The sequence below is a fragment of the Alosa pseudoharengus genome, unplaced genomic scaffold, assembly GCF_046254945.1.
Source record: "Alosa pseudoharengus isolate Yale_2024_CS ecotype anadromous, Long Island Sound unplaced genomic scaffold, YU_APseudo_1.1 YU_APseudo_1.1_scf_28, whole genome shotgun sequence".
Lineage (NCBI taxonomy): Eukaryota > Metazoa > Chordata > Actinopteri > Clupeiformes > Clupeidae > Alosa > Alosa pseudoharengus.
Genome location: NW_027468709.1, coordinates 1,594,600 through 1,604,599, shown reverse-complemented (window position 1 = coordinate 1,604,599; position 10,000 = coordinate 1,594,600). Strand labels below are relative to the sequence as shown.

General features: G+C 45.3%; 1 protein-coding gene across 1 annotated transcript in view; it reads right to left on the bottom strand.

The window, feature by feature from the left end:
- Nucleotides 1–10,000, bottom strand: part of LOC143099447 (E3 ubiquitin-protein ligase TRIM37-like) — a 33,052-nt gene that overhangs the window by 6,261 nt on the left and 16,791 nt on the right. The window contains exons 18-21 of the mRNA XM_076262439.1: nucleotides 8,322–8,404; nucleotides 7,773–7,955; nucleotides 3,030–3,302; nucleotides 717–857 (exon numbers count right to left, since the gene is read on the bottom strand). Of these exons, the coding sequence (XP_076118554.1) occupies nucleotides 717–857; nucleotides 3,030–3,302; nucleotides 7,773–7,955; nucleotides 8,322–8,404 (680 nt within the window). The remainder of the gene's footprint in view (nucleotides 1–716; nucleotides 858–3,029; nucleotides 3,303–7,772; nucleotides 7,956–8,321; nucleotides 8,405–10,000) is intronic.

Below are 10,000 nucleotides of genomic sequence, written 5' to 3'. Positions count from 1 at the left end.
TGAACACACGCATGAACACACACACACGCACATAGCGCACACACACGTATGAACACACGCATGAACACACACACGCATGAACACACACATGCATGAACACACACACGCATGAACACACACGCATGAACACACACGCATGAACACGCTCACATGAACACACACGTATGAACACACACACGCACATAGCGCGCACACACACGCATGAACACACACACGCATGAACACACACACGCATGAACACACACGCATTAACACACACACACATAGCGCGCACACACACGCATGAACACACACATGCATGAACACACTCACATGAATACACACGCATGAACACACACACGCACATAGCGCACACACACGCATGAACACACACACGCATGAACACACACACGCATGAACACACACGCATGAACACACACGCATGAACACACACATGCATGAACACACACATGCATGAACACACACACGCATGAACACACACACGCGCATTATCACACACACGCGCATTATCACACACACGCGCATTAACACACGCACACGCATTAACACACACGCATGAACACACATATAAAAACACAAGCACACACATAAGTTACACATTAACTTTTCTCTGACAATATATGTTAGCAAGCTATAAACTGATACATAAGTATCTATGAGTGTGTGTGTGTGTGTGTGTGTGTGTATGTGTGTGTGTGTATGTGTGTGTGACTGACCCTCAGCCATGCTGCTGCTGTGCGGTTCGGCAGGAGAGTCGCCCCCCCTCAGCTCCTTCTCCCCCCCCTCGAGAGGCCGACGCGCCAACACACTACTCAACACACACACACTGTCCTGCTTCGGGGGAGACTTTTTCCCGCCTGAAAGGAAGGACATAGAGGTCAGAAGAACCAACACACATACCAGAGGTTACGCTAGACTTTTTTTTAACCGGACAAACGTCCCGACATACATCAAATCTACTGGACATACAGGGTGTGTTCGAAACGGGTAAAGTTGCTGCCTTTTAAGATATCTAACGTGGGAGCAAGGCAGCAAGTGCGGTTCGAAACCGAAAAAAACAAATTCTGCTGCCTTTTAAGATATCTTAGAATTCCCAAATAACGGTCATTTTTGGAGGCAGCATCGATGCACACCTCATGCTCCCTCCTACCCATAATCCCTTGCGGCAATGTCTGAAACAGCTGTGAAAGGTAAACAAACATGGCGGATGACATCGGTAATGGCTGCTGAATCTGTTTAAAATGTCATTTGTGTGACCTTATTTTGCTTAGATTTGTAGATTAGAGATGAGAAATAAACAATTTACTATCTGATTATGCCATTGTTGTAACCATTAATAGCGTCTGTCTGATATATCTGCCGGCCGTAAAACTAATTTATACTGTTAGCCTGCTAGCTTACGTAAGCTAATTTAGTTTAATGTCAGGCCTTTGCTAACGTCATACCGTAGTGTTAACCAAAGATTCTAGAGTGCTACACTCATTTTTAAAAGATGCATTTAATCCAAAGTCATGTCTAGTGAGACAGCTCTCTATGTAGGGAGGGAGGCAGTAGGCAGCTGTCTCCCGTTTCGAACACACCCACAGTATGTTTTAAACAGCCATTTCATTGTCTATGCCTTTAAACGGCTATAGATCACAAACTACACTGTATATTTCAACAATGCAGTTTAGTACGCATATTCACCACCAGCAGTTTGTTGTAGAGCAGCGGAGTAGGATTCTTTCATTCTATGAAGTATGCATTCTGTAACTGCTGCACACGCAGAACTGACATATAGCCTACATAATGCTACACACACAGAACTGACATATAGCCTACCTAATGCTACACAGGCAGAACTGACATATAGCCTACCTAATGCTAAACTAACGTTTTGATGCGGACAGCGTCTTCATAAGAGTCAAAACCCTGATAAAGACTCTGAAGCAGATGCTGTCCGCGTTGAAACGCTAGTCACCAGCACCATTAAAGCTCACTTCAACCATTCGGTTGCTCAGGTCCTTCTGTAGGTTCAGTCTTTTGCAGTGGCCCATAACTTGCTATTTAATTCATTTAGCATGTTTTCCACCGACATTCTGTCATTTATATTTTGTCCACTCACCTGTGTGCACCAGAGACTGTATGTTTGTGTATAAGTACACACTTTATCTGTCTGCTAATGTGTTCGCGTGTGTTTGTGTGTGCGCGCACATGTTTGAGTGTGTGTATGTGATTTGTGTGTGTGTGTGCATTTGTGCGTGCGTGCGTGCGTGCGTGAGTGAGTGAGTGAGTGTGAGAGAGTGAGTGAGTGTGAGAGAGTGAGTGAGTGAGTGAGTGAGTGAGTGAGTGAGTGTGTATGTGTGTGTGTGTGTGTGTGCGCATTTGCGTGTGTGTGCATTTGCGTGTGTGTGCGTGTGTGTGCGCGTGTGCGTGTGAGTGTGTGTGCATGTGCGTTTGTGCATTTGTGTGTGTGTGTGTGCGTGCGTGTGCATGTGCATTTGTGTGTGTGTGTGTGCGTGTGTGTGTGTGCATGTGCATTTGTGTGTGTGTGTGTGTGTGTGTGTGTGTGTGTGTGCGCGTGTGTGCATGTGCGTTTGTGCATTTGTGTGTGTGTGTGCGTGTGTGTGTGTGCATGTGCGTTTGTGCATTTGTGTGTGTGTGTGTGTGCGTGTGTGTGTGCGCATGTGCGTTTGTGCATTTGTGTGTGTGTGTGCATGTGCGTTTGTGCATTTGTGTGCGTGTGTGTGTGCGCGTGTGTGTGCGCATGTGCGTTTGTGCATTTGTGTGTGTGTGTGTGTGCATGTGTGTGCGTGCATTTGTGTGTGTGTGTGTGTGTGTGTGTGTGTTTGTGTGCATGTGTGTGTGTGCGCATGTGTGTGTGTGTGTGTGCATGTGTGTGTGTGTTTGTGCATTTGTGCATTTGTGTGTGTGTGTGTGTGCATGTGTGTGTGTGCATGTGTGTGTGTGTTTGTGCATTTGTGTGTGTGTGTGTGCATGTGTGTGCATGTGTGTGCATGTGTGTGTGTGTGTGTGTGTGCGGCCCTCACCGCGGGCGTGTCTGGCGGGGCCCTTGAAGAGCAGGTCCAGCTCGCTCTTCCTGCCGTTGCCCTCCGGCTCTCCAGGGGGCGCCAGCTCCAGCTCCAGGGAGGGTCCGGCGCGCGCCTCCCCGCCCAGAGCCTCCAGCTGACCCTTCACATCGCTCATCTTGCTCCGCACCTCCGCCATCTGGGCCTTCAGCCGGATCAGAACCCCGGAGTCTGGGGCTGACCGACGCACTGCCTGAGGACGACGGTCACGCTCCTTACGAGAGGGGACTGCCGCTTAGAACGGGAAAAAAAGGAGGGATAGAGAGAAGGAGGGAGGGAGAGAGAAGGGAGGGATAGAGAGAAGAAGGGAGGGAGGGAGAGAGAGAGAGAGAGAGAGAGAGAGAGAAGGGAAGAAGGGAGGGAGAGAGAGAAGGGAGGGAGAGAGAGAGAAGAAGGGAGGGAGAAGAGAGAGAGAAGGGAGAGAGAAAGAAGAGAGGGACAGAGAGAAGAGAGGGGGGATAGAGAGAAGGGAGGGATAGAGAGAAGGGAGGGAGAGAAATAAAAGTGATTGATTGGTCTCTGATTGGCCGGTTCTGTGTCTATCGTGGACTAAGCCTCCTCCTAAGAGGAGTGCGAGCGACAGACGCATCCCATGCCCAGGAGTGTGGATGTGAGTGCCAGGGTACCCCCAGAATTGTCAGACCTAAATTTAAGACTTTTTAAGACCTTTTTAATACCACTTCAGATTAAATTTAATACCTACATCGCACCCATTCGGATAGAATAAATAATATTAAAGGTAAGATTAAACCTCAATTAATTACTATTTACAAGTGTTTGAACATGCCAAGATGAACATGACAGCAGTGCAGTGGCAACGCAAAGATTTGTCGTGGTAGTAACGTGACTGAATGTCCTGCTTCATGGACAAATTTACACAGAATAGAACCTAGTTTATTTCAGGGATTAAAGTGAAAAAAAAAACTTTTTTCAGGCCATAAGTCATACGTTGTTCATATCTACCTATAGAGATAGCACCCCTTTTGCGGTCGCGACCTATTGGTTTTTAATGTACAAAAAGATGCAAACAGCAAAGTAAAGCACCAAATAAACACCAAAACGAGGCTACATGGTACTCTTAAGTTACTATATAATTAATGCCACCTACAGGTGAAGGCATAGAACATAACAATCCTATGGTTTGTGTACCCTGTAGCCTCGTTTAGCCGCCATTGGCCGCCATGTGAATAAGGCGAATTGAGAGTGTTCTTGATTGAGATTGAGTTTTCCTGATGAACAAAACAATATTTCAATACCATCCCTGACCATTGCTGATTAGCCATTGCTGTTCTTTTCTACTGCAGCAATATTGTAGCAAGGCTTTAACTTAAACTCTTATTTAATTACTTCAGGCCAAAAGTATTTAAAGGGGAGATTTTTTTTCTTAATATGCAATTCAACACCAAGTAAAATCTATAAAATCAAGTTTGCAAGACTTCACATTTCCTCATCAAAGTAATGAATCAGAACAGTCTAGATACTGTTCATATTTCCATTTGTTGCCTCATCCGCATTTAATGAAAACATGGTAATTTTGAGTTTTACAGACAACTCAGTTTTCCAATGAGCAGCAATACTGTGTGTGCTCATGCAGGAGGTCTGCGCATCTGATAACGACAATCTGGAGAGGGCGCACTTAGCGCAAAAACGGTCAGCCATAGATAAACGTACACAAATCATGACGCTAATATGCGAGGTTCTCGTAGGCCTACTGGTTATGGTTTTGGGCTATACATTAATAATAGCAAAGTTTTAAGTTGACTATTTTAATTGCATGGTTTTTTTTTGTCAACATACGCTCACACTACTGTCATTAAAAGTGAGGCCTAAGCAAAATGGGCTACAAGGCTGTCTGTACGTCATAAACACGACTGACCCCCTTACTTAATATAAAATAATAATGTCGCGAACTGTTCACGCTCTGAACTGAACACGCTCAGTCAAAACCTTCCGTCGGAAATTGGGAAAAACATTGTTGTAGTGATGGGGACGAGACCGCCTATGCCGAGTCCGAGACAAGACCGAGTCTTTGAAGGGTCGAGACCGAGTCGAGACCGAGTCCGTTGGTTTTCAAATACAGTCGAGTCCGAGTCAAGACCGAGTCTTTGAGGAAGCAAGTCCGAGTCGAGACCGAGTCCTTTAGGAGTCGAGACAGTCGAGACCAAGACCATAAAAACATGTCAGTTTTCATATTCATGATTTAAAATCACCCCAATTAATAATCAACAGTTAGGCCCAGGCTTGGAATTTCACCATTTTAGGGGCAAGGCCACTTGGCCTTCAGTTGGGCATATTTGGTGGGGGGCACAAAGGCCACATGTCAGGACACCAAGGCCAAAGTTAACTATACTGTACAGTAGTAGGCTATAACAATAATCAAAGTTGTATTTAGCCTATTCACAGCAGTAGACCTGCATCACTGTATGAAAAATTACAAAAACATGAAACATGACATATTACATAGAACTGTAAATCATCTGATCATCTAATATTTAGATGTCTAGGCTATATTTCATATTTATATTTATTTTATATTTGGCCTGTTATGGAATCATGTATTGAACAATTTAAGCACAGCTTAGCTTTAAGAAACTCAAATAGCCTTGATGCATGCTTAGCATTTTTTGATCATTAAGAGTCCTTTCACAAACTTTTACTCAGCTGTATATCCTCTGATTTTAATATTTATCTATATCTAGGCAATATTTGTAACATTTATTTAGTATTTGGCCTGTTATGAAATCATGAAGATTTAAACACATTTTGAAACCTAAAGACCAAAGTTGGAGACATGAATGTAGATCTTGCTGCAGATTACATTTTTAATTTAACCGGAATAGTCTGGAACGGCTTACTGTAAAGGGGACTGCTTTACACCTTTGTGTTCGGTAAGGTCTGCTGTTTATTCTGATATATGGTTTGTCATGTGTTGAACGAAGGGTTCGTGAAGTATTCCACCGAGATGAATGGGTAGGGAGATGGGTGTAGCACCTTATGTAGACGTTATGATTAAATTTAATTATATTATTTACTTTTCTCACGAACCGTTCACCACAGCAGTTAGCGGCTAACATCGTTTAAAAGCTGAGAAAAAGCTCTTTCACGTGATGTGATACATGTGTCTGTGTGATGAGTAGGCTTAGTGATTGCGAGTATTTCAACTAAGAATGGGTGAATTTGGACGCACTTTCTGTCTTGCCATGCCCTGTCATTTTCTCCACTGTGTAAGACTGAATTAGTTTGCGCTGTGATGCTGAGATTATTTTGACAGGCTATAGGCTGAATAAAAATCGGTATTAAACAGGCTCAAAGCAGAATATTGAAAGAAGGGGGCACCAAGGCCAACGCAAGGGGCAAAGACGTGGCCACCGTGAAATTTCATTTTCAATTTTTTTTATATGAACATAAAAAAATGTGTTGGTCTCGAGGACTGAAATTACGAGTCCTTCTCCTCCCACTGTGGTCCGAGACCGAGTCAAGACCGAGTCTTTGAAGGAACAAGTCCGAGTCGAGTCCGAGAAAGCAGAAATCGGTCTCGAGACCGAGACCGGACTCGAGTACTACATCACTGCATTGTTGTACATGTCATAACAGACGGGAGGCACAGGCTACGGTTTATATTGCGTCGCTTTACACATAATGTTAGTTGCATTGATTAAAAACTGTAACAATAATAGTACATCGGGTGGCATAGCAGGCTATCTGTTCAAGTCATAGGTGACACCCAAAATGAATGACCTCCCCTGACAAGAGTTCGCGATAATAAGAAATTGTCTACATTGATGCATGGAAAGAACACAACCTCCGAATTCGCACATAAAGCTCACAATAGCATATCCAAAAAAGTTAAACGGATTGGGCAACCTCATCAGCTATCTCGATTGTGTCACTGTAATCCAACTTTAAGACCGTCCTCCAGACGTGTTCTTTTTTTTTTTAAGCAACCGCCCCAGGCCAATGAGACAACCGTGTAGCTACAACATAAACAAAATGAAACTCATGGCTGACGTATCTTCTTGAGCAATCTCTGATTGAGACACAGAAAGTTCTCAAGAACACTATTAGGCCTTTAAACATTTACCATCACAGACATTCATTCATCGGACCTAATATTTGTAGTTGCCCTAAAAAAAGGAAAAGAAAAGGTGATAGACCCCCCCCCCCCTCCTTTTTTTTTCTCACCGGATCTGCATCGATCTCAAATATGAAATTTCTAAAATCAAATTGACGGAAATCCATCGTACGACGGAGAACTTTAATCCTTGTGATTTACGCTACGTGAGGATATTACACTAAATCTACTGATCATTTGAAAAATTAAGACCTCCGTGAAAAAATTCCAGACTTTGAGGTGACCCTGGAGTGCAGAGCCGGACTGTGGCACAACACACAACACAGGCTACACACACACACACACACACACACACACACACTACACACACACACACACTACACACACACACTACACACACACACACACTACACACTACACACACACACACACACACACAAAGCATGTGTGTGATACACACCATGGGGTTGAGGTGAGGGTTGTGTCTGCGTGTCTGCGTGTGTGTGTGTGTACCCTGATGATATTCTGATTGAATGTTCAGGGCTGATCGCCCCGCAGTGAGTCTATGTGGTGTGTGTGTGTGTGTGTGTGTGTGTGTGTGTGTGTGTGTGTGTGTGTGTGTGTGTGAGTACCCTGGTTGTGCAGCAGCGTTGGCGGTCTCGGCTGCACGCCCCACAGTGAGTCCATGTGGTTGCGGTCCTTGAGGTCCAGCAGCTGGATGAGGATGACCGGGTCGATCTCCAGGAGCCCACTGGCGTTCGCGCTGGCCGCTCCTCGCCGACATGCCCGCGAGCCAGAACCAGAACCCACACCGCCTACGCAGCGCGAGAGAGAAGACAGCACGAGCACGGCCGTCAAATAAAAAACACGACTTTTAAACACTACCGGACATTACACATGCTCTGTTCCACTCTTCAATGAGACAGGGAGAAAGCAGTGGATGGAGAGAGAGAGAGAGAGAGAGAGAGAGAGAGAGAGAGAGAGAAAGAGAATGAGATAGAGAGGGAAAGAGAGAGAGAGAGAGAGGGATAGAGAGAGAGGGAAAGAGAGAGAGAGGGATAGAGAGAGAGAAAGAAAGAGAGAGAGAGAGGGATAGAGAAAGAGAGAGAAAGAAAGAGAGAGAGAGAGGGATAGAGAGAGAGAGAGAGGGATAGAGAGAGAGAGAGAGAAGTGTTTGTGACCTGCAGCTCCAGCGGCGTCTTCCGGCATGTGTCCCTCCTCTAGCTCCAGAGTGGCACCGTACTCCACATCATTCTCCCCTGACCTACACACACACACACACACACACACACACACACACACACACACACACACACACACACACAAGTTATGTCTGATAACATGTAGTGACGTGAAATAAACACACACACTGAGTGAGTGACAATAGGCCTACTGGTTAGGGAATCAGACTTGAGAGCTGACCTTGAGAGCTGACCTTGAGACTTGAGGCACCTACAGTAACCCCCAACTGCTGCCCAGGCGCCGCAGCAGTGTCTGGCCCACTGCTCTCGGTGTGTATATACACTCAATACTCACTGTGTTCACTGCTCCTATTGTGTGTGTGTGTGTGTGTGTGTGTGTGTGTGTGTGTGTGTGTGTGTGTGTACTAAACACTGATGGGTGAAATGCAGAGGAACAATTTCCCTCAGGATGCAAAGTATCTATTATCAATCTGTCCAACAGAGTCAGAGCTCTCTGGCTTCATCACAGCTCTTTCAGTTGGAGAAGAATGTCTACAGAGCCATCATTAAACTACAGTGCTGATCTCATTAGACGACACACCCACACTCACACACACACACACACACACACACAATCTCTTTCTCTAAATTATCATCCTCTGAGAGATACACTGAGTGCCACCACTGCTACCAGGCTGTGATACCCATAAATGGCTGTGACGCAGAGAGTGTGTGTGCTTGAGTAATTGCTTGTGTGTGTGTGTTAAATTTAGTTGCTGCAGTCCAACAGGCAGAGTGTTGGGTTGTGATCGCTCCCTCTCTCTCTCTGTCTCTCTCTCTGTCTCTCTCTCAGGCGTGGGGGCGGATGAAGACTGGGCCTGGGGGCTTGCCGTAGCTGTACGGGGTGACGGACAGGAGGCACAGATGTGCTACTGGATGCTGAGTCACGACACACACGCACACGAGCACACACACACACACACACACTCCTTATTCTTATATGCTCAAGCACTCACACACACACATACACTCCTTATTCTTATACGTATATACTCAAGCACTCATACACACACATATTTTCACTCACACACACACATACACTCCTTATTCTTATATACGTATATGCTCAAGCACTCATACACATATTTTCACTCACACGCACACGCATACACAGATGTACACAGCGAACCCAGTCTACACACACACACACACACACACACACACACACGTAGACCTGTGGGTGGGTGCAGAGCAGGATTCTCTGCCAGGATTTTTGAGAGCATTATAAGGAAAACATGGCATCATGAAAGAAAGAAGTGAGCGTGTGTGTGTGTGTGTGTGTGTGTGTGTGTGTGTGTGTGTGTGTGTGTGTGTGTGTGTGTGTGAGTGGGTGTTTGCACGACACATGCAGCAGTGAGAGTGAGTAAGAGTACTTTGACTATGAACGTCAACCACTCACACACACACACACACGCGCATAGGGCAAGGACACAAACTATTTCTCTTTCAGCTACACTCTCTACCAAACTCTCTCGCACACATTTTCAAACACACTCACACACGCTCTGATACACAATCAAACTCTCTCATACATTATCAAACACACTGACACAGACACTACCAAACTCTCGTTTACACACCATCAAACTCTTACACACACCATCAAACTCGCTCTCAAA